Source organism: Colobus angolensis, unplaced genomic scaffold (genome assembly GCF_000951035.1).
Source record: "Colobus angolensis palliatus isolate OR3802 unplaced genomic scaffold, Cang.pa_1.0 Scaffold88, whole genome shotgun sequence".
Taxonomy (NCBI): domain Eukaryota; kingdom Metazoa; phylum Chordata; class Mammalia; order Primates; family Cercopithecidae; genus Colobus; species Colobus angolensis.
Genome location: NW_012122709.1, coordinates 3,812,059 through 3,835,651, shown reverse-complemented (window position 1 = coordinate 3,835,651; position 23,593 = coordinate 3,812,059). Strand labels below are relative to the sequence as shown.

At 48.2% G+C, this 23,593-nt stretch overlaps 2 protein-coding genes across 4 annotated transcripts in view; one reads left to right on the top strand and one right to left on the bottom strand.

The window, feature by feature from the left end:
* NRL (neural retina leucine zipper) overlaps positions 1-23,593 on the bottom strand; it is a 38,143-nt gene that overhangs the window by 12,867 nt on the left and 1,683 nt on the right. The window lies entirely within an intron of this gene.
* Positions 1,317-11,328, top strand: PCK2 (phosphoenolpyruvate carboxykinase 2 (mitochondrial)). Of its 3 annotated transcripts, none has more exons than XM_011930791.1 (10): positions 1,317-1,621; positions 1,953-2,032; positions 5,423-5,607; positions 5,695-5,898; positions 6,270-6,457; positions 6,776-6,938; positions 7,213-7,431; positions 9,961-10,098; positions 10,356-10,451; positions 10,708-11,328. In XM_011930791.1, the coding sequence occupies exons 3-10, from the start codon at positions 5,550-5,552 to the stop codon at positions 11,160-11,162; spliced, it is 1,521 nt and encodes a 506-aa protein (XP_011786181.1). In that variant the 5' UTR covers positions 1,317-1,621; positions 1,953-2,032; positions 5,423-5,549; the 3' UTR covers positions 11,163-11,328. The 3 variants fall into 3 exon arrangements, with proteins under 3 accessions (XP_011786181.1, XP_011786180.1, XP_011786182.1); XM_011930790.1 differs by lacking the exon at positions 1,953-2,032 and adding an exon at positions 4,081-4,326 and having other exon boundaries at positions 1,323-1,621; XM_011930792.1 differs by lacking the exon at positions 1,953-2,032 and adding an exon at positions 4,081-4,326 and having other exon boundaries at positions 1,330-1,621; positions 11,040-11,325.

The following is a 23,593-nucleotide window of genomic DNA, read 5'->3' as shown; positions in this document are numbered from 1 at the left end:
CAAGAAAAGAAATGCATCAATTCCTATAACTGAAATCAGGAATCCATTGCTTGCCATCTCCCTGCTCTGCTTCCTCTAGGCTGGCTTCTTAGACAGGTTCCTGCTTTGCAGTGCCAAGCTAATACCCAGCAGCTCCAGGTTTATATTCTACCAGCTCAGCAACTCAGCAGAAACAGAGCTCACTTCCAAAGTTTTCAGAAAAAGTCCCGGAGAGGGATCTCATGCCCATCCTTGAACATCCCTGATTGCTGTGGCCAGAGTGAGGAACACAAAAGTTGGCTAAACTGCAAGCCTACCCCCAAGAGGGGTGACATAAGACCCACATGACAATACAGACTGAGGAGACGGTTCCCCAGAAGAAAATCAGGGTGCTATTACCAGAAAGGAGGAGTGGATGCTGAGCAGACACCCGTCATAGGAACGCTGAGTTTGAGGTGCTATATAGCATTGCTGGTGATATCCAGTGGTCTCAGGTTGGAGAGAGATGTCTGAATGGAGATATAGCTTGAGAAATCACCTGAAGATCTTATGGTGGTAGCTGGGTGGGCAGATGCATTTCCTCATTGGATTGTGGAGAGAAAGAATGACCACGCCGGGCGTGGTGGCTCACACCAGTAATCCCAGCACTTTGGGAGGCTGAGGCGGGCGGATCACGAGGTCAGGAGTTGGAGACCAGCTTGGCCAACATGGAGAAACCCCGTCTCTACAAAAAAATACAAAAAATTAGCCGAGTGTGGTGGCGGGCGCCTGTAATCCCAGCTACTCTGGTGGTTGAGGCAGGATAATTGCTTGAACCCAGGAGCGGAGTGTGCAGTGAGCCGAGATCACACCACTGCACTCCAGCCTGAGTGACAGAGTAAGACTCCGTCGGGGGTGGGGTGTGTGCCGGGGGAGGAGAATGACCAGATCAGAGGACCAAGGAAGAGACCCAGGGGTGGAGAGACCCCACCATTTCACGGTAAGATAGAAAGAAGCCTTGATCAGGAGGAGAAGCAGGGATTTAGGAGTTGGGGACTAAGTGGACCTTAGCATTGGGCACTTGGACTACAGAAAGGCCCAGGGCTCAGGGCGTCGGGTCCCCAGAAGGAGGAACTGAAAAGGCAATGCCGAACCCCCTAACTTCTAGACGTCTGGCCCCTGTGGCCTCCCGCCCCTGGCCTCGCCTCTCGTTCCTAGCTTGTTTGCCAGCTAGTGTCTCTCCCGGGAGCAAGAGTCCTCAAAGTTACATCATGTGCGGCGGGTAGGGCGGTGGCGGATGCGGGCGGGACCTCGAAGTCGGGGGCCGAAGGGTGGACCCAGTCCTCCAATGGGAGAGGTGGGTTTGGCGGTTGGGAGGCAGGGGTTGGGGCGGCGGCTGGGCTGACCTGGGGCCTGGTGCCCCGAGGCCGAGGGAGCCAGCCTGCTGGCAGGGCGGAGGAAAGCTCGCGCCAGCCCTACCAGGTTCCGCCCCCGCGCCTGCCCCCCTCCTTTTTAAGCGCCTCCCGCCAGCCTCCGCTGTGGCTCGCTTCGCCGCGCTCCCTCCTTCCCCGCCTTCCATACCTCCCCGGCTCCGCTCGGTTCCGTGGCCACCCCGCAGCCCCTGCCCAGGTGCCATGGCCGCATTGTACCGCCCCGGCCTGCGGTGAGTGACCCCCGGCCCGGGGCCCACCCGCACCTTCCGCTGCGCTCGCCCTCTCGGGGCTGCCAGTGGCGCTCTCCTGCTCTCAGCCTCCGCCAGGTTTCCCATCCTAGGCGGAGGCGGGCAGGGGCGACTGCTGTGGGTCCAGCCTCCCGCGCCGTGCGTCTCTTGGGAGGGCAGCCGGCCGGTGCTCCTCGTTTCCGCCCGCACCTCCCCTTCTCTGCCTCGCTCGCCTCTGACCGCGCGATCTCTATCCGTCACTCTCAGAACTTCCTCTCCCTCCTCGCTAGTCTCTGCTGAGTCGGGTCTCCGCATATCCTCCTTTCCTTCCCAGATACCTCCCTCGGACCTCTACCGGGCTCCCAGCCAGCGCCCCAGGGTACTTCGAGAGGCAGCAGGGCCCTGGGGACAAGGGTACGTGAGCCCCGGGAGACTGAGCTCAGAGCCCCTTAAAGAAGATGGGAAGGTTAAACATCCATTCCCGGCCTTTCCCGGACTGGAAGAACTGGAACCTGGCGGGAAGTCCAGGGCAGCCCGAGGGACCTGGGGCCAGGAGAGGGAGGCAAGCAAGGTGGGAGGAGGGTGCCAAGTTGCCTTCGTTTCTTACATAGCTGGCTTCCTCCTCTGTCCAGGCCTGGAGCCCCCAGGCTCGTCCTGTTTGTCTGCTCGTCCTCTTAGTCTCCTTTCTGTTTATTCTCTGAGGCCTCTCTTCTCAGCTTTTGTCTCAAGAGTCGGAAGTGACCCACATCTCTCGCACAGCCCGTTCCACTTGGGCAGCCCTTGTGGGTAGTCTTTGAAGGAAAGGTCCCACTTAGGGGGCTGTAGGAGGGTGTGGGGGCTTCACAAGAGATAACGTGGGCGAGGCTCCAGCTGCAGAGAGGCTCTCCTCAAGGATGTGTGTCTTGAAAATTAATGCTCAGGGAGAACTTCCCTCTGAGGCAGGAACAGACCCCGGTACCAGTAGCCCTCCTCCCCTGCCCCTGAGGCCACACTGATCATCTATCCTGCTTTAGCGGAAACCACCCCAGCTTGTACCCCAGCCAGACTCAAGCTCCTGCATCCATGCTCTGAGCTTTCTCCCTTCCCCAGGCTAACACCCTCTGAGTCCCAGCTGCCAGCAGGCTGCTGTTTCACCCTCCCACCAACACCAAAGCTCTCTAGGCATGTGGCCTCTAGGAAGGAGAGCCAGGGGAAGCACAGAGTCACGCGGTCCTGGGTGTGGGGGCAGTTTCTGATGGGTGAGGCCTTGGTAGAGAAGGAGAGTAACATCCTTCTCATGGCCTTTGCTCTCTCAGGCTTACTCCACCTTGGGTCCAGGCCAATCAGAGCAGACCTTGCTTCTCTCTCCCCCAGGGCCATGAGAGGACAGACAACAGGACGCTGACCTCCTAAGAATTAAGCCCATGAACTCCCGCCAGTAACACTCATTCCCCAGTCGTCAACCTTCCACACAGTTCAAAAATACCCGAGGGCAACATTTTATACAATCATTGTTGGTCCAAGTGGGCAGCAGCAGATCAGGGCCTGGAAGCCCAGCATCCAGTCACCTATTCTCTGTGCAAGAGTCCTCATCTAGAAACCTGGCACTGGAAAGACCGGGACCTTTGCTTGGGGCTTTCATAGTCTTACAGCATACACACCAGAAGGAAAGAATAAAAACAGTTGCCATTTTAACTTATAAAAAACTATACTCAAAAATGGAAATAAAATGGATGAGGCTTCAAACACCAGACATATGAAGTTGTCACCTGGGCCCAGCTTCTTGACACTTGAGCCAAAGGCCCCTACTCTTTTTTTTTTTTTTTTTTTTTTTTTTTGAGACAGAGTCTCGCTCTGTTGCCCAGGCTGGAGTGCAGTGCAGTGTCACAATCTTGGCTCACTGCAACCTCCACCTCCCGGGTTCAAGCGATTCTCCTGCCTCAGCCTCCTGAGTAGCTGGGACTACAGGCACACGCCACCACATCTGGCTAATTTTTGTATTTTTAGTAGATGGGGTTTCACCATGTTGGTCAGTATGGTCTTGATCTCCTGACCTCGTGATTCACCTGCCTCAGCCTCCCAAAGTGCTGGGATTACAGGCATGAGCCACCACGCCCAGCCATCCCCCTACTCATTTCTAAACATTGATTAAACAGTTAAACATGGGCATGGGCTACACATGCAGTAACATCAGCATGCCTACATGGACACTTCCACACAGCCAGGCATGTGCCTTTTTTGCTCATTTGGCCATATCTGTCCCTAACTGACTAGGAGACACCCTCCTCAAGCCTCATAAAGGCTACAAGGTACATGTGTCCTGAACACATCCCACACACCAACTGCAACCTGCTCTTCATGGTCCCTGCATGCAGACATGTTTTAGCAGGCTGCAACAGCCCAAGCTTTCTGTCTCCCCACCACTCGCCTTGTCCACCCTCGATGACAGCAGCTAGCTCATTGCTTCCCTGTTTCTCCTGTAGGCTTAGCTGGCATGGGCTGAGCCCCTTAGGCTGGCCATCATGCCGTAGCATCCAGACCCTGCGAGTGCTTAGTGGAGATCTGGGTCAGCTTCCCACTGGCGTTCAAGATTTTGTAGAGCACAGTGCCCGCCTGTGCCAACCAGAGGGGATCCACATCTGTGATGGAACAGAGGCTGAGAATACTGCCACACTGACCCTGCTGGAGCAGCAGGGCCTCATCCGAAAGGTCCCCAAGTACAATAACTGGTAAGCCTTGGGCTCCACAACCTGCAAGATAGGTGCACTGAGGCCACTTTGGGTTCACCAAGACATGATCAACTTAACTAGAACATCCTAATGGAATGTTCAAGAATGAGAGCTTTGGGGTAAACAAACTCAGAAACTGGGATTTGCTCATGCCTATAATCCCAGCACTTTGGGAGGCCAAGGCGGGTGGATCACCAGAGGTCGGGAGTTTGAGACCAGCCTGACCAACATAGAGAAACCCCGTCTCTACTAAAAAAAAAAAAATATATATATATATATATATGTGTGTGTGTGTGTGTATACACATATATACATATATATACACACACACATACAAAAATTAGCCCAGCGTGGTGGCACATGCCTGTAATCCCAGCTACTTGAGAGGCTGAAGCAGGAGAATCACTTAAACCCAGGAGGCAGGGGTTGCAGTGAGCCGAGATCCCGTCATTGCACTCCAGCCTGGGCAATAACAGCGAAACTCTGTCACAAAAAAAAGAAACTTTTTTTTTTTTGAGACAGAGTCTCACTGTATCACCCAGGCTGGAGTGCAGTGGCATGATTTCAGCTCACAGCAACCTCTGCCTCCCAGGTTCAAGCAATTCTCCTGCCTCAGCCTCCCAAGTACCTGGGATTACAGGCATGCGCCACCACGCCCAGCTGATTTTCGTATTTTTAGTAGAGACAGGGTTTCACCATGTTGGCCAAGTTGGTCTCAAACTCCTGACCTCAAGTGATCCACCCACCTCAGCCTCCCAAAGTGCTGGGATTACAGGCATCAGCCACCGTGTCTGGCCTGGTTTGTAGTTTGTATTTTATTTTAATGTTAAATGAAGAAGCTGATATAAATAAGATCCTTTGCTTTTTTTTTTTTTTTTTTCTCACCAGTTCAGGGAGATTTTGCCAGGGGCAGAGACCCCCAGAGGGCTGAGACCTTGGGGAAACACCCCTTAGATGGGACAAAGTCTGGAGGAAGGGCCTGAGATGTGATTGGGTGGGGAAAAATAAGGCCAACAGAAGACCTGGAGTCAAAGCTGGACTTGAAAAAGTGGGTCTAGGGACAAGGGAAACCTGCTGACAATGCGCTCTCCCCCAGCTGGCTGGCCCGCACAGACCCCAAGGATGTGGCACGAGTAGAGAGCAAGACGGTGATTGTAACTCCTTCTCAGCGGGACACGGTACCTCTCCCGGCTGGTGGGGCCCGTGGGCAGCTGGGCAACTGGATGTCCCCAGCTGATTTCCAGCGAGCTGTGGATGAGAGGTTTCCAGGCTGCATGCAGGGTAACCAGGGCAGGGACAGAGTGGCAGGGGCATGGAAGATATGAACAGGTTTGGAACCCTTCATCCAGGGGATGCTTTCCTCCACAGGCCGCACCATGTATGTGCTTCCATTCAGCATGGGTCCTGTGGGCTCCCCGCTGTCCCGCATTGGGGTGCAGCTCACTGACTCAGCCTACGTGGTGGCAAGCATGCGTATTATGACCCGACTAGGGACGCCCGTGCTTCAGGCCCTGGGAGATGGTGACTTTGTCAAGTGTCTGCACTCCGTGGGCCAGCCCCTGACGGGACAAGGTAAGCACCTGCTCTGCCCCAAGGGGGACACAGAGGCCTTCTTGTACTCAGAGGAAATCCCAAATCCTACTTCTCCACAGACCCTAAGAACCTGTCCTCTCTGGCAACCTAATTCCCAAGATCCAGAGCAACAGTCCCAGCGGAGGTGTGAGGCTGTGTTTGCAGAGCACTTTGCACAAGATTGAGAAAAGTCCGTGTCCAAGAATAGGGACACAAAAGCTGATGGTTATTATGAGGTGGGGGGCTTCAGCCGCCTCTTGGTGCTGCTACTGCTCCCAAATGTCTCTCCTGCCAATCCCTGATCCCTCTGGCCCCTGACACCCCAGTTTGCGATGCTGCTGCCAGCAGCCCCATGACCCCATTGTCCCCAGGGGAGCCGGTGAGCCAGTGGCCGTGCAACCCAGAGAAAACCCTGATTGGCCACGTGCCTGACCAGCGGGAGATCGTCTCCTTCGGCAGCGGCTATGGTGGCAACTCCCTGCTGGGCAAGAAGTGCTTTGCCCTGCGCATCGCCTCTCGGTTGGCCCGGGATGAGGGCTGGCTTGCAGAGCACATGCTGGTGAGGGCCTGGTGAGGAGCAGGGCAGCTGCCGGGGACAGGGCAGGGGTGGAGCCTGGCCAGTGCCTCAGCCTCACCTCCCTCCTGCCAGGGCCAGGCTGTTGGGCAGGGACTCTACTTGAAGGCCCAAAACTTTGGCCTCAGGCTGCTGAATGTTGGGGTTTCCCCTGCCACTCACCCAGGCCTAACAGCAGGGCAGTCACCTATATAGTGAATAAACATTGGTCCTCCCTGTTAAACCCTAGCTGTCCTTCCCCATGAAGACCATGCCCTGACCTTTGGTGACCTCTTTCTTATTCCCTCTCTCCCCAACGCACAGATCCTGGGCATCACCAGCCCTGCAGGGAAGAAGCGCTATGTGGCAGCCGCCTTCCCCAGTGCCTGTGGCAAGACCAACCTGGCCATGATGCGGCCCGCACTGCCAGGATGGAAAGTGGAGTGTGTGGGGGATGACATTGCTTGGATGAGGTTTGACAGTGAAGGTGAGGGACCCTCAGATCACACTCTTGGTTCTGGCTCTTGTCAGAGCCTCGGGGTCTCCTCTCTAGTGTTCACAGTGACTTTGTCAGTGAGAAAGTTTCTTGAACACCCAACCCTGCTCCATTCCTCTGGCAGCCCAGCCACCTTAGAGGCAGCCTTTCCTCATCAGATCTTGGGTCCATCTCAGGACAGGGTGGGGTGGAGCAGGACCTTCTTTGGTCTTACATCTCAAGTTTTCCTTGTTTGGTCCTTCCTTTCTTTCACTTCTTCTAACAGGTCGACTCCGGGCCATCAACCCTGAGAACGGCTTCTTTGGGGTTGCCCCTGGTACCTCTGCCACCACCAATCCCAACGCCATGGCTACAATCCAGAGTAACACTATTTTTACCAATGTGGCTGAGACCAGCGATGGTGGCGTGTACTGGGAGGGCATTGACCAGCCTCTTCCACCTGGTGTTACTGTGACCTCCTGGCTGGGCAAACCCTGGAAACCTGGTATGTGCAGTAGGGAAGGTGTGGCACAGCCTCCAGGCCTCAGCACCTTAATGGTGGAAAAGCCTTCTCCACGACCTCCAGCCATCTTCTAGGACTGCCAGGAGGCATAGAAGTCATGAACGTCTGCAGTTTCCAGTCCCAGGCAAAATCTCAGTTCATGTCCCAGCTCCACCAGTCACTGGTTTTGTGATCTGGCTAAGGTGCTCAACCCCTAAGCTTTAGTTTCCACATCAGTTGAATGAAGGTAGCTGTGACAGTACCTATCTCATGAGGTTGTTGGAGGATTAAAGAATGCATAAAAAGGGTTTAGCACGCTGACAAACACACAGTAGACTCTCAATAATAAATACAGGCTGGATTTTTTTAATGAAAGCAAAAGGAAGGAATTTGAACATTGTTATAGAAGGTATTGGGCTCCAAGCACTATCCATAAAGTTTGACCCATTAGGAAAACAGGAAACCTGCCTCCTCTGCTCTGACTCTCCTCCTGCCACTTGGCTCCCACTGTCCCCTGTATAATAACCACTGTCTAAAGGTCAGTATTGTTATCCTCACCCTTCCCCTGTCCCTCCAAAGCATTCACCTCAATCCTTCCTATAAACAAAATCAGGTTAGTGCTTGAGTCTTTCCCAGAAGCTAGTTTCTGAATCCTGTCATTACCCCGGGCGCCTGGGAGTCCCACCTCTCCCTCAGCCCTGCACTCTGGACCTTCAGTATTCTTTCCGTGGCCTTCTGCAGTCAGGCAGTCCAGACACTGAGGCGGGGGCAAAGAAGAGCGTGGGAGGGGAGGGTGGCCTTGTGGTCACTGAAGCCTATATTCAGGTTTGCCAGGCTGGCCTAGCAGTCACTCTCCTTGCCTCATCTAATCACCTTTTATTTTTACTAACACCATCATTAAGCCCCTCTCAGCCTTCCCACCCAACTGAGAAATCCAAGAAACTTTCATCTTTCCCCACAGGCTAGCTCCCCAACCCTTTCATCATCTCCAGATTCGGGGGCATAACTAAGGCATCTTGTCCCCAGCTTCAATTCCCAGAACAATACCCTGTGTTAGGGTCCTGCACTGGGTGCTGATGAAGGATGGCTCTTATCTGCGATGGGAGGCAGAAGCTGGGGGATGGGACACAGTGGGGATTTGGGCCCCATGGCTTCCCCACCCCCAGGTCTAACCAGCAACATCCAGCAGAGAAGGGAATGTGTCCACTCAGGGGCCACACAGTGGTGCTTCATACATGTGCCACTGACTTAGTCCCAATCCCTCTCCAGGACACCTGAAGGTGCCAAGTATGACCTGGGCTCCTAAGGTTATCCCTACCCATGTGATATCCCTATCTCTATTCTTCAAGCCCTATCACTTCATCAGGGTCTAAGCAGGGCAGGGAAATCTCCAGCATTTTGTTAGCTTTAAAATCAATTCCTTGCTGGGTGGACATCTATAATCCCAGCACTTTGGGAGGCTGAGGCGGGTGGATCACGTGAGGTCAGGAGTTCGAGACCAGGCTGGCAACATGGCAAAACCCCATCTCTACTAAAAATACAAAAATCAGCTGGGCATCATGGCTCACGCCTGTAATCCCAGCTACTCAGGAGGCAGGAGAATCGCTTGATCCCAGGAGGCAGAGGTTGTAGTGAGACAAGATCGTGCCACTGCACTCCAGTCTGGTGACAGAGTGAAACTCTGTCTCACAAATAAATTAATTAATTAATAAAATAAAATCAGGCCAGGCGCAGTGGCTCACACCTGTAATCCTAGCACTTTGGGAGGCTGAGGTGGGCAGATCACCTAAGGTCAGGAGTTTGAAACCAGCCTGGCCAACATGGTGAAACACCATCTCTATTAAAAATACAAAAAAATCAGCCAGGCATGGTGGTGGGTGCCTGTAATCCCAGCTATTGGGGAGGCTGAGGCAGGAGAATTGCTCGAACCCGGGAGGCGGAGGTTGCAGTAAGCTGAGATTGCGCCACTGCGCTCGCTACAGCCTGGGCAACAGAGCGAGACTCCACCTCAAAAATAAAAAGATAAAATAAATTCCTGTTTGCATTTTGATAACTTAGGAGAGTCTGTCTTCCCCAGTTTGCTGATGGAAAGTCAATTGTCTGAGGTACTAAGCTGACATTCTCAGTATTTGCTTTAGGTTTGGGTATTTACATAATAATCTCACAAATAATGAAATAGTTTCTGGGGGAAAAATTATTATAACCTTATGCCCATATCTAACCCCATTCCCTTGAGCCCTTGTCAGTGCCAAGTGCCAGTAGCTTGGCACAAACATTAGTGTGCTGCCAACCCCAATTCCTCTCCCACTCTTTTCTCACATAGCTCAGCTGGCAGCACCTTCATGGCTAAATAACCTGAGCTTTTGGAGATGCCCTGGCTCCCTTCTCTCTGTTCCTTATCACACAAAGTTCTAGGCAGCTGATGAGACAAAAAAAAAAAAAAAGAACCCTGCAAGAATGTGTGCCCATGTATGTGTGTGTTGGGGGTCAACATGACCTTGGAAATAATAGTGTTTGTATTTCCTCTGCCAGGTGACAAGGAGCCCTGTGCACATCCCAACTCTCGCTTTTGTGCCCCGGCTCGCCAGTGCCCCATCATGGACCCAGCCTGGGAGGCCCCAGAGGGTGTCCCCATTGACGCCATCATCTTTGGTGGCCGCAGACCCAAAGGTAAACAACATGTGAGCTCCATGTTCTTGGCAAAAGGGCTATGTCTGTATCAAGGTCTACCTCCCTCCCTCTGATCCAGAGCCTCAGCCTGCATCTTACCTGTACCTGTCTGTCTCCAGAGTTCTCCCCTGGTGAATGCAAACTTGGGAGGAGGCAAAGGGTCTGAAAATGGGATAGCCAAGGTCCTATCACCAGAAGGGCTGGAGTGAGGGTCCAAAGAAAACGGCTGCCTGTGACTCTGTTCATTGGTGATCTAGGGGTACCCTTGGTATACGAGGCCTTCAACTGGCGTCATGGGGTGTTTGTGGGCAGTGCCATGCGCTCTGAGTCCACTGCTGCAGCAGAACACAAAGGTGAGCACCCTCGCCATTCCTCCCTCTCCTCTGTGCGCACACAGCACTTCCTCTCTCCCTTCCTGAGCCAGACCTTCCTTTTGTCCACCCCTGGAGTCTGATATGGCTCCACCTCTTCCCACTTCTATCTTTTCCCCATCCCTGAAGATATTCCAGAACCATGAGCCTTTCACAGCTTCTTCCAACTGGGTGCAGGGTGCCCTTCCCTTCCCCAGTGAGAAGGAAGATTCCTTACCCATCTTGCTCCCCTCCCTAGGGAAGATCATCATGCACGACCCATTTGCCATGCGGCCCTTTTTTGGCTACAACTTTGGGCACTACCTGGAACACTGGCTGAGCATGGAGGGGCGCAAGGGGGCCCAGCTGCCCCGTATCTTCCATGTCAACTGGTTCCGGCGTGACGAGGCAGGGCACTTCCTGTGGCCAGGCTTTGGGGAGAATGCTCGGGTGCTAGACTGGATCTGCCGGCGGTTAGAGGGGGAGGACAGTGCCCGAGAGACACCCATTGGGCTGGTGCCAAAGGAAGGAGCCTTGGATCTCAGTGGCCTTGGAGCTATAGACACCACTCAGCTGTTCTCCCTCCCCAAGGATTTCTGGGAACAGGAGGTTCGTGACATTCGGAGCTATCTGACAGAGCAGGTCAACCAGGATCTGCCCAAAGAGGTGTTGGCTGAGCTTGAAGCCCTGGAAAGACGTGTGCACAAAATGTGACCTGAGGCTATAGTCTAGCAAGAGGACATAGCACCCTCATCTGGGAATAGGGAAGTCACCTTGCAGAAAATACGAGCAATCTGATATTAACTAACATCTTCTATGTGCCATAGACCTTCCCACAATGACTGTCCAATAATAAGAGATGCTTATCTATTTTACACAAGATTTGTGCTGTTTTCATTTCCCACCTATCATCACAGCCTTCCCTCTAACACCAATCTCACAATCTTCTTCCAGCCCCTGGAAGAAGCACAGCCCAGCACAATCAAAGATCTGTTTTACAGGCAGCTCTAGCACTGGGTCACAGACATAGGAATTGCTGGGAGAAGGCACTATCCACTCTATGTCCCGAGTTCTTAAAAAAAAAAAAAGGTGAGGCTGGGCGCGGTGGCTCACGCCTGTAATCCCAGCACTTTGGGAGGCTGAGGCAGGCGGATCACAAGGTCAGGGGATTGAGACCATCTTGGCTAACACGGTGAAACCCTGTAGCTACTAAAAATATCAAAAAAAAAAAAAAAATTAGCCAGGCATGGTGGCGGGTGCCTGTAGTCCTAGCTACTTGTGAGGCTGAGGCAGGAGAATGGTGTGAACCCAGGAGGCAGAGCTTGCAGTGAGCCAAAATCGTGCCACTGCACACTCCAGCCTGGGCAACAGAGAGAGAGTCCATCTCAAAAAAAAAAAAAAAAAAAAAAAATGGTGAGGGCCTGAGCAAGCTGCTCAGTACAGCCCCCAGGCCTAAAATTCCTGATCTCCCACTTAGATTGCAGAAGCCTCTACAACCCCATTCTCCAGTGAAGTGGCTTCATTATCAGTTCTCAAATTTGTTCTTCCCCCACCTGACCTGGCACTGGGAGTTACACTGTATTCATGGAAGCATATTCAATATTAGGACAGCTAACAACACTTCTGCAGCACCTTCTATGTGCCAGGCACTGCCGAGGCGAGCTCGGTCGGGGAGACCCTAACCCAGTGGTGCTAGAGGAATTAAAGACACACACAGAGAAATATAGAGGTGTGGAATAGGAAATCAGTGGTCTCACAGCCTTGAGAGCCGAGAGCCGAGAGCCTCGAACAGAGATTTACCCACATATTTATTGACGGCAAGTCAGTGATAAGCATTGTTTTTATAGATTATAGATTAACTAAAAGTATTCCTTATGGAAAACAAACCGATGGGCCAAAATAAAGGGATGGGCTCTGGCTAGTTATCTGCAGCAGGAGCATGTCCTTAAGGCACAGATCGCTCATGCTATTGTTTGTGGTTTAAGAACCCCTTTAAGCAGTTTTCCACCCTGGGTGGGCCAAGTGTTCCTTGCCCTCATTCCGGTAAACCCACAACCTTCCAGCGTGGGTGTCATGGCCATCACGAACATGTTGCAGTGCTGCAGAGATTTTGTTTATGACCAGTTTTGGGTCTGGTTTATGGCCAGATTTTGGGGGCCTATTCCCAACATGTCCCCCTTATTTGATTTGCAAAGTGATAAAAACAAAGGCAGCTTTGTCACGCTGAGCTACTTCTCGCAGGAGTTGCAGGAGTCAGGATCCGCATCTGCAGACTATACAAAGACAAATGACACAGATTAAAAGCACAATCATCACTGACATCACAGAGCTTCCAAGTGTTTTTATCCATTTTAACGGGTTACTAGCTGCTAATCTGTCTGCAGCTCCTGTCCGGTTCCTGGCATTAAGGTCAGGTGTGCCTGGGATGCCTTAAATGTTTGTTCTTTTAATAATAGTTTCCACAAATCCTTGTTTAGCTCCTACAACAGGCCACATCATTTGAGGTTGAGATGTCACTATACTGCCACGGTTCCAGATAATAGGAACTCTTGCTGTACTTCTTATCATTTCTGCCATCTGACCACTTTGTTCAGACCAGCTGAACATAGTGTGACCATGGCATGCAGACTGAGAGGTGCAATTCAAGCTAAAGATCCCCTTAGAGGACCAATTAATAATGACTCCATGGGAATCATAGAGCAGCACTTCTGCCTGTTCTGCAATGCAATCTTCCTAAACAAGTACGTCCATTTTTTCTAACTGAGGCAATCCTGTTTACAAATAGGTTTTTGAGGGTGGTATGCCTCAATTATAGGAGATTTATTATGGTAAATACTGAGATCAGAAAGCATGTGTAACTGTGTCACAGAGTGATTATATCCAGACATTATTGCCAGACAAGATTGATAAATATGCCCAATAAGTATAATTGTTCTCTGTGTTAGCCCTTGGTGAAGAAATACTCATGGCAATGGTGATCACCGCTATCATAGCTACCATTAAATTGCTCATTGTGACTGGTTGTCCCACTTGGCTCAGGTTTTCTTCCGCCATCTGTGACTGCTTCTTGATCTGTCTCCAGGTGGGTGGCTGTGTTCAACGGGTGTTACTCGTGACAGTTGGGGTCCTCCTCTCTCAGCATCAGTCTCAACATGGCTGCAACCGGGGGGTCCTTGGGATCCTCCTGGAATCTCTTTCTCAGCATCTTGCTCATGATAAGCTTTCAGGTGTCTTGATAGTATCCAAATTGGCTGTTGATTTTGGCCTGGAAAAACATAAACATAACCTCTACCCTAAGTTTATTATTTTACCTATTTCCCAACTTTTTGTTATCAGATCTCTCCACCAAACCAGTTGTTCGGCTTCTGTCTTTGCAGTTGGTTTCTGTAGATGCTGTTCAGCTGCTGATACCATCTGGCCTTTGGGCAGGCTCAAAAAATTTAAAGTTAATAATGCTAAATTCAGTTGCATCTGCAGTGTTCCATATTCCCTGTTTTCCTCCCTCTGCTTTTGCAACTGCCGTTTTAGGGAGAGATTCATTCTTTCCACTGTGGCTTGTCCTTGAGAATTATATGGGATACCAGTAATGTGTTTAATATTCCATACAGAGAAAAATGTAGCTAGAGTTTGGCTAGTATAGCCTGGGACATTATCCGTTAACCACTTTAAAGGTATAGGTTCTGGAGGCTTAACAATGGCTGCCATCAAAAATGATATTCTAAACCTTGGTGGGAACTGTTGTCCTTTCGCTTGAAGCGGTTTTTTTAAACCTTGCAAATTTTTTCTAGTCCCATACCAGGGACATACCCCATTTCATGCATCATATGTTGACTTTGAGGGCTATATAATTGTTCTGGAATTGGAAGTTGTGCTCCCCATTGTTGCAATAAATCTCTTCCCCATAAATTTATAGGTACAGAAGTTATAACTGGTTGAATAGTCCCAGGTTGTCCATTGGGCCCTTCACAGTGCAAAACATAACTACTTTGATATACTTCAGGGGCTTTACCAACTCCAACTATGTTAAATTGAGCAGGTTGAATTGGCCAAGTGGGCGGCCAGTACTGCAGAGAAATGACTGAAATGTCCGCTCCTGTATCTACCAAACCTTTAAATTTCTTTCACTGAATAGTTATTTCACAGGTAGGATGTTGATCAGTAATTTGATTTACCCAGTAAGCTGTTTTGCCTTGTTTTTTTGTGCTTCCAAATCCTCCTGTTGATTTAATTTCACTTTTCCCCCATTCCCGCATATGGCACAATCAGGAGCTGTGCTATATGCTCTCCTGACTCTGCTTTCCAGGGAACAGAAGTAGATATAATAATTTGAATTTCCCCATTGTAATCTGAATCAATGACTCCTGTTTATATTTGTACCCTTTTTAAACTTAAACTAGACCTTCCTAGAAGTAATCCTATTGTCCCCGCTGGCAAGGGTCCACAGATTCCTGCTGGGACCTTTTGTGGGGGTTCCCCAGGCAGAAGGCTCACAGCTTTTGTGCAGCATAAATCTACTGCAGCACTACCGGCTGGGACAGGGGACAGACATTGTACAGGGGTGAGGGAATGGCCTGAGCCAGAAATGCCCCGGTTTGGAATGGCGCCCAGGATGGGCCCCTCATAGCGTTTCCCGAAATCGGGTTCCCATCTTTATCAAACTTAGAGTGACACTGTTTAGTCCAATGTTTTCCTTTTTTACATTTTGGACATATTTCAGGTTCAGCAGTTTTCTTTTTTCCCCTATCTGGTGGCCTGACTTGCTGATTTTTTCTACATTCTTTTTTAGTATGACCATGCTTTCCACAGTTAAAACAAGCTCCAGGAAACGGAGTATTTCCTTTATCCACTCTTGGTCCTGCCATTGCCTGTGCCAACAAAGTAGCTTTATGCAGATTACCTCCGATACCATCACAGGTCTTGATATAATCAACTAAATGTGCTTTCCCTCTAATAGGTCGCAGAGCAGCCTGGCAATCAGGCTTAGCATTGTCAAAAGCTAATAACCGTAACACTATATCCTGAGCAGCTGAGTCTGCAATCACCTGTTTAAGAGACTCCTGTAACCAAGCTATAAAATCCGCGTACAGTGCTTTTGGTCCCTGCTTTACAGCACTAAAGAAAGGGTATTGTTCTCCACCTGAAGTGATTTTTTCCCAAGCTCTAATGCACACTCCTCTAAGCTGTTCTATGGCATCATCCTGCATGATCACTTGTGCATCTAAACCAGCCCAGCCGCCGACCCCCAAAAGTTGGTCTGCAGTTATATTAATTTGAGGTTGGGCCTGGGCGTTGCGAGCAGCCTGAATGGAAGCTTCATCTGCCCACCAAGTTTTAAATTGTAAGAACTGAGCAGGAGTTAGACAAGCTCGAGTAAGAGCGTCCCAGTCAGTAGGAAGCATCTGACTGGAAACAGCAACATTCTTTAACAGTCCCATTACAAAAGGAGAAGCTGGTCCATACTGATTAACAGCTTGGTTAAATTCTTTGAGTAATTTAAAAGGAAAAGAGTCAAATGTAGCTATAATATTTCCCTGTTGATCTGGGGGGTGTATTCTAACAGGCAACTGCCAAGCCTCCAAACCACCCTCTCATCTAACTTGCTGAACTCCTGCCTGAATAGAACTGAGAGCAGTCGCTCAAGGCCCTGCTCGAACAGTCACTGAGGCAACTACTTTTCGCCCAGTGATCCTCCGGAAAAGAAAGATCTGGAGGGTCAGGCCACTCTTTTTCTTCAAAATAATAATGATGGGTGCAGAAGGGTAGGGATGAACCTCTCCCTACTTTGCCGCTTTAGCTTTAGCTGGCAAACAAACCTGCTCTGTTACTCCTTCTGTTACTTCATTATACTCTCATTCCTCCTCATCATCAGTGTGAAAAGGTTCCAAGGTGGAATGAACCAGAGCCCACACTTGTCCCACTGTTACCGTGCTGCTTCCGAGCTCCCCTTCTTACTCACCACAGGGATTGCTTTAAGAGTACTCAAGTGTCCTCCACCTTAGTTCCGCATTCTCCAACTGTCGCTCTGGCGACCCTTTGACCTGAATTTGAGCCCCCACATACAGGCACCACTTGCCAAGACCAGCTCGGTCAGGGAGACCCTAACCCAGTGGCACCAGAGGAATTAAAGGCACACACACAGAAATATAGAAGTGTGGAGTGGGAAATCAGGGGTCTCAAAGCCTTCAGAGCTGAGAGCCTCGAACAGAGATTTACCCACGTATTTATTGACAGCAAGTCAATGATAAGCATTGTTTTTATAGATTATAGATTAACTAAAAGTATTCCTTATGGGAAACAAAGGGATGGGCCAAAATAAAGGGATGGGCTCTGGCTAGTTATCTGCAGCAGGAGCATGTCCTTAAGGCACAGATCGCTCATGCTATTGTTTATAGCTTAAGAACCCCTTTAAGCAGTTTTCCACCCTGGGCGGGCGAGGTTTCCTTGCCCTCATTCTGGTAAACCCACAACCTTCCAGTGTGGGCGACATGGTCATCACAAACATGTCACAGTGCTGCAGAGATTTTGCTTATGGCCAGTTTTGGGGCCAGTTTACGGCCAGATTTTGGGGGCCTATTCCCAACAAGGCACTGTTCTAAGCACATACATAACAACCCTTTGGGGGAATTACCATTTTACAGATGAAGTAACAAAGGCACAGAGAGGTCAAGTAATTTGTCCAAAGCTTCACCATTAGTAAACAATAGAGGTAAGAGTTAAAGTGATAAAACTGCACAGACATGTCTTTCATAGTAGTATAGACATCCAGAACTGTAAGGACCTTAGAAGTCACCTATTCTGCTGGGCGCAGTGGCTCATGCCTGTAATCCCAGCACTTTGGGAGGCTGAGGAGGGAGGATCACCTGAGGTCAGGAGTTCAAGACCAGCCTGGCCAACACGGTGAAACCCCTTCTGTACAAAAATACAAAAATTAGCCGGGCATGATGGCAAGTGCCTGTAATCCCAGCTATTCAGGAGAATCACTTGAACTGAGGAGGCAGAGGTTGCAGTGAGCCGAGATCATGCCATTGCACTCCAGCCTGGGGGACAGAGTGAGACTCCGCCTCAAAAAATAATAGTAAAATAAAAAATAAAAAGTCACCTATTCCGTGTTTCTCAAACTTAAAAGTGCCTTTTAATCACCTGGAGATCTTGTTAAAATGTAGATTGTCACTCAGCAAGTGTGTAGTAGCCTGAAGATTTTGTTTTCCCTACAAGCTCCTGGGTAATGCTGACGCTGTCAGTCTGGGGACTACAGTTTTCAGTATCAAGGTCTTAGCCTAAATTCATCTGAAATCAACTTTGGAGAGTAATCAGGAAAAGGGTACAATGATCTCACATGAGTCAGGGGCATCAGTTTAGGATAACTTCTGTGCAATCTGGATCAGGCTGAGGGAATTATAAACTAAGGTGGGTAGTATGGGAGTCTTTACCCAGAAAAAGGGAACAAACTTCAACAAATAAAATGGAATTATTGGGAACTCCCTCAAAGGAAAAACCTAGAAGAGGAAATACCAAGTGTTCTCATAGGAAATGCCAGTAACCAGCCAGAATGTGTAAAAATCTAAAGGTCAGAGTGGAACAGAGGTTAGAACAAAGTTAACAATGGAGTATACTGTACTTTAAAACACAGCTGGCCAGGCGCGGTGGTTCACACTTTGGGAGGCCGAGGTGGGCAGATCACCTAAGGTCAGGAGTTTGAGACCAGCCAGACCAACATGGTGAAACCCCATCTCTACTAAAAATACAAAAATTAGCCAGGCATGGTGGCACATACCTGTAATTCCAGCTACTCAGGAGGCTGAGGAGGGAGAATCACTTGAACCCAGGAGGCGGAGGTTGCAGTGAGCTGAGATCACACCACTGCACTCCAGCCTGGGCAACAGAGTGAGACTCTGTCTCAAAAAAAATAAAATAAAATAAAATTTAAAAATAATAAAAGACAGCCAAATTCTTAGCTTCATAAATAGCATATAACTGAATATCATCAGCAGCAGCATAGCACAGGTATTAAACACATAGTAGACTCAAGCCAGAGGTGCCTCTCAGTTGCTTCATCTGTAAAATGGAAATGAGTACACCTTACAATCTTGTTGGGAAAAGAGTCCGTGGAATAAAGCATTCAGAACTATTCCTGGCACTGAATAGCCATTTAATACATGTTAGCTATCATCACCTTTCCACTTTATAATGATTAGAGTAGGCCTGTAAGCGTATATTACATATTGCTGACTCTACAGTTTAAAAGGAACATGAGCAATGTAAATAAAATCTAGGAGAGAAAGAAAAAAGATTTAAAAATAAATCCCTTCAGCTAAGAGGCAGGGAACTGGAGTTCCAGGCACCTTTCTGGCATCTAAATGCACAGGGACAAGAAAGTGTTAGTCTTAAAAATGATTTTTATTAATTAGAATAAAATTGGGCTGCATGCCCTTCAGCTCCAGATAACTGATAAAATATAGTTAACACATTATAATCTTTTTATTTTAAAATAAAACACAGATAAAGAAAACCATCTAAAACAAAGGTATGGCTGAATAAACTATCATTAAGTGAACACCTTTGGAACATCACCCAGGGAAAGAAACAGAACTTTGCCAGACACCTACCCTGCCCCGCCCCGACCCTGTTGCCCATCTCTATCATAGCCACCCCTTCCTGCCACAGGGGATACTATGGTGAGTAATAAATACGTCTTTGCATTTTTTTATAGTTTGATCACCTAAATGTAGATCCTTAGACACTATAGTTTAGCTTTGCTCCCATTCAAAAAAAAATTTTGCATGTCTTTCAAGTCTCTATCAGTCTACGGATTCCAGATTCCCCCTCCATTCCTTTCTTTTCCTTCAATTAATCCATTAACAATCCAGACCCAGATGTTCAGTGTCTAAATGCATTAACTCACTAGGGATTGCAAAACAGCCATATTTGAGTTGTCGTAACAGTGGCAATAATTTTATAAAATAGACATTTATATTTCATCACCCTGTGGTATCATTTATACAGGAACAGCAAGATAACTGCTTAATTCTTTATCTTTATTTGCCATCTTCAAAATAATGATTTGATTTCCTATCATCCTTCGAAAAGGTAACCAGTTAGTTACACACAAACATTATGAACTCACGGATTTAAACATACTTAGTGTTTATTAAATTGACCTTATTAAATGTTCAAATTGTCCCACATTTGGCTATGGAAGCTAGGCCAAAAACAGCTGAGTCCTTTTGACATGATACACACTCCTTGCTTCCTGGCTATATGGTGTAAGTTGCTCCACGCTCATTGTGTTCATTTCCTTCCCCAAACCTGGAAATCAGCCATTTCTCTAAGAAGGTCTGGCTTCTTTCAGGGGGAAATGGCATTTTAAGACCACAATCTGGATGCTAGGAGTATTGATTGATATTGGATTGGTCATTGTTTCTAGATCTTTTTGGTGGGTAGCGACAGAAGATAAAACCTCATGAATTCATACTGATATGTTCTATTCAAAATCAGGGCTAAAGGGGTTTCTGGTGTTTTCCTGAGACACGGTCTTGCTTTGTTGCCCAGGCTGTAATGCAGTAGTGTGGTCACAGCTCACTGCAGCTTCGAATTCCTGGGCTCAAATGATCCTCTTGCCTCAGCCTCCTGAGTATCTACAGCAGCAAGCCACCGCACCTGGCTAATTTTTATTTATTTATTTTTTTTTTAGAGATGGGGTCTCACTATATTGGCCAGGCTGGTCTTGAACCCCTGGTTTCAAGCAATCCACCTGCCTCAGCCTCCCAAAGTGCTGGGATTACAGACGTGAGCCACTACCCCGGGCCACTAAAGGGTATTTACTTATATTACATCTGTAGCTCCTACCCTACACACAGAAAAGTCTGATTCTTACAGACACAAGACATGAGAGTATTAGAACATCCCATAATTACTTAGTGACTTTCTAGTCAACACATTTTAAGTCCCTAGGTAAATTAGCACACTCTCCATTTCCATTGACACAGCGAATGCTACAAGGCAATGTTTAAACACCTGTATGAGCATCAGTCACTTCCAAAAATGGAACTGTCCCAGGAGCTCTGTGTGGTCACCAGGCTGGGGGCTGCAGTAGAGGAGAAGAGGACAGGATTAGCTAGAGAATGAAAACGCTCCTTTCTTTCTCTCCTCACCAGCTCAGCCTGCCCTCTAGTGGAGATGCTAACGAGCAGGAAACAGGCCAAAACAGGTCATGCAGGAAGTCAACTAGCTGACATTTACTTAGCAATTACCAGAAATTGTCCTAAAATGGGTGCCGAAGGTAGAAAAACCTCTCTGTGGCTTTAAGTGACTTTAAGTGCAACTGGAGAGAGTAGAGGTTACTCAAATGAAAAGTGCTTCACAAACTGTAACCAAGCAACGTACCAAATTTCAAAATCAAGAGAAGGCAGGCAAAGTTGAGTATATCAAAACAACTTCACCATAATTATTTTTAAAGATATGCCATTTTATTTATTTCAATAGACACATTGTATACCCTAAGATATAAACACTCTTACACATTTTGAAAAACATTACAGGTCATAGTGAAATAATCAAGTTGCATAGGCTTAAAAATCTTTTGCACGTGGCCGGGTGTGGTGGCTCACGCCTATAATCCCAGCACTGTGGGAGGCCAAGGCGGGCAGATCATGAGGTCAGGAGATCGTGACCATCCTGGCTACAAGGTGAAACCCCGTCTCTACTAAAAATACAAAAATTAGCCAGGTGTGGTGGCGGATGCCTGTAGTCCCAGCTACTCGGGAGGCTGAGGCAGGAGAATGGCGTGAACCCGGGAGGCAGAGCTTGCAGTGAGCCAAGAATGAGCCACTGCACTCCAGCCTGGGCGACAGAGCAAGACTCCATGTCAAAAAAAAAAAAAAATCTTTTATACACAAAAAAATTAATCAATGAATCCAGTGATGAATCTTACATTCTTTCCCATTTGATGTGAAAGAGGATTCATTTTGGTCATAAAACCTCAGCTATTTTAACATTTACCATGACTTTTAAATGTTTTATTCAGTAATGTACAAATTCCATATTACAAAAGCTTGAATTAAAATATTTTATTCAGGTTTGAACTAATTTGTAAGAAGAAGAGAAAAGAGAATCAAAAAATGAATTGTTAAGGGGATAAATTTAACAGAAGTTTTTTGTTTGTTTTTCTGGACCTCAGGTGCTATAGCTGTATTAATCATAACCGTATGTAGAAGCTACACCTTTGTCACCGGTTCATGCAAGCCTTCTCCACTTTGTTTAATGATGTAATGAGCTAGGTATTATTATCCCTTTTTTTTTTTTTTTTCCTTTGAGACAGGGTCTCATTCTCGCCCAGGCTGGATGAAGTGCAGTGGCACCATCATGGCTCACTGCAGCCTTGACCAGACTCAGTTGATCCTTCCACCTCAGCATCCTGGGTAGCCAAGACTACAGGCCCAGCTCAATTTTTTTTTTTTTTTTTTTTGGTATTTTTTGTAGAGACAGGGTTTCATCATGTTGCCCAGGCTGGTCTCAAACTCCTGGGGTCAAGTGATCTGCCTGCCTCAGCCTCCCAAAGTACTGGGGTTACAGGCGTGAGCTACCACGTCTATTATACTTTTTAATGAAAAACTGAAACCACATTGTTTTTGCATCTATTACATGTCACCAGAAGAAATGATTATCTTTTTTTTTTTAACTTGACAATGTAGTTTGCACAATTTCGCATGGTATAAAAATGGAAGGCTACAACAAACCTGTACCAGGAATAAGTACCTTAAAAAAAAAAAAAATGAAGACTACAACACCATTTTAATAGCTACCTGGTATTTCTGTGTCTGTACCACATAGACTATAATTCATTTAACCAATTCCATATTGCAAGATATCTAGATCTTTGCTTCCAGTGTTCTACTTTTATCAATAATTGCTATGTAGAACATAAATTTTTATGCAGGTCGGGGCTAGATTTCTGGAAGCGGTATTACTGAGTCAAAGTGCAAGACTGAGGAAGGGAGTTGGGTAGAGACAGCTTCCCTCTGATAAGAAATTTTCCTGGGAAGGTGCAGAGGTAAAAATAAACAAGGTATTTATTGGCATATTTGCTTGGCAGAATGATCAAAAAATGAGGTTACTAAATATAGACAACCAGGTTTGGAAGTTTGTATTTGAAACAATGAACAATAGTGAGCCATTTGTTGGTTTTCTTTTTTTAGAGACAGGCTTTAGCTCTGTGCCCAGGCTGGAGTACAGTGGAGCAATCATGGCTCACTGCAGCCTCCACCTCATGGGCTCAAGATTCCCTCCTTCAGCCTTCCCAAGTAAGTTGGGACCACCGGCACGCGCCACGATGGCCGGCTATTTTTTTTCCTTTTGTAGACTGGGTCTCACTATGTTGCCCAGGCTGGCCTTGAACTCCCGGCCACAAATGATCCTCCTCCTCGGCCTCCCATGGTGCTGGAATTATAGTCGTGAGCCACCGCACCCAGCTCACTTGTGGGTTCTTAAGCACGAAACGCTGTTAGAGGATTCTTCAACAGATCAACTGGCGGAAGAGACATAGGTGTTTTTTTGTTTGTTTAGTTGGTTTTTTCTTGTTGCTGTTGTTGTTTGTTGTTTGAGTTTCGCTTTTGTAGCCCAGGCTGGAGTGCAGTGGTGTGATCTCGGCTCACTGCAACCTCCGCCTCCCGGGTTCAAGCGATTCTCCTGCCTCAGTCTCTCGAGTAGCTGGGATTACGGGCGCACACCACCACATCTGGCTTTTTTAAAAATAGTGACAGGGTTTCACCGTGTTGGCCAGGCTGGTCTCGAACTCCTGACCTCAGTTGATCCACCCGCCTCAGCCTCCCAAAGTGCTGGGATTACAGGCGTGAGCCACCCCGCCCGGCCAATGTTTTAAAAAATGATTCCGTCACATTCTGAGAGAATGCAGGTAAGAATCAATCAATAGATAACGATCCCCTCAAGCCTATAATTCCAGCACTTTGGGAGGCCGAGACGGGCGGATCACGAGGTCAGGAGATCGAGACCATCCTGGCTAACAAGGTGAAACCCCGTCTCTACTAAAAAAATACAAAAAACCAGCCAGGCGAGGTGGCCGGCGCCTGTAGTCCCAGCTACTCGGAAGGCTGAGGCAGGAGAATGGCGTAAACCCGGGAGGCGGAGCT

Bases quoted from the DNA above. Each gene is read 5' to 3' on its own strand.
- PCK2 (XM_011930790.1), top strand. From the start codon at position 1,593: ATGGCCGCATTGTACCGCCCCGGCCTGCG. The intron at 6,458-6,775 runs GTGAGGGCCTGG...CCCAACGCACAG, and splicing joins GGCTTGCAGAGCACATGCTG to ATCCTGGGCATCACCAGCCC. The intron at 10,099-10,355 runs GTAAACAACATG...TTGGTGATCTAG, and splicing joins TGGTGGCCGCAGACCCAAAG to GGGTACCCTTGGTATACGAG.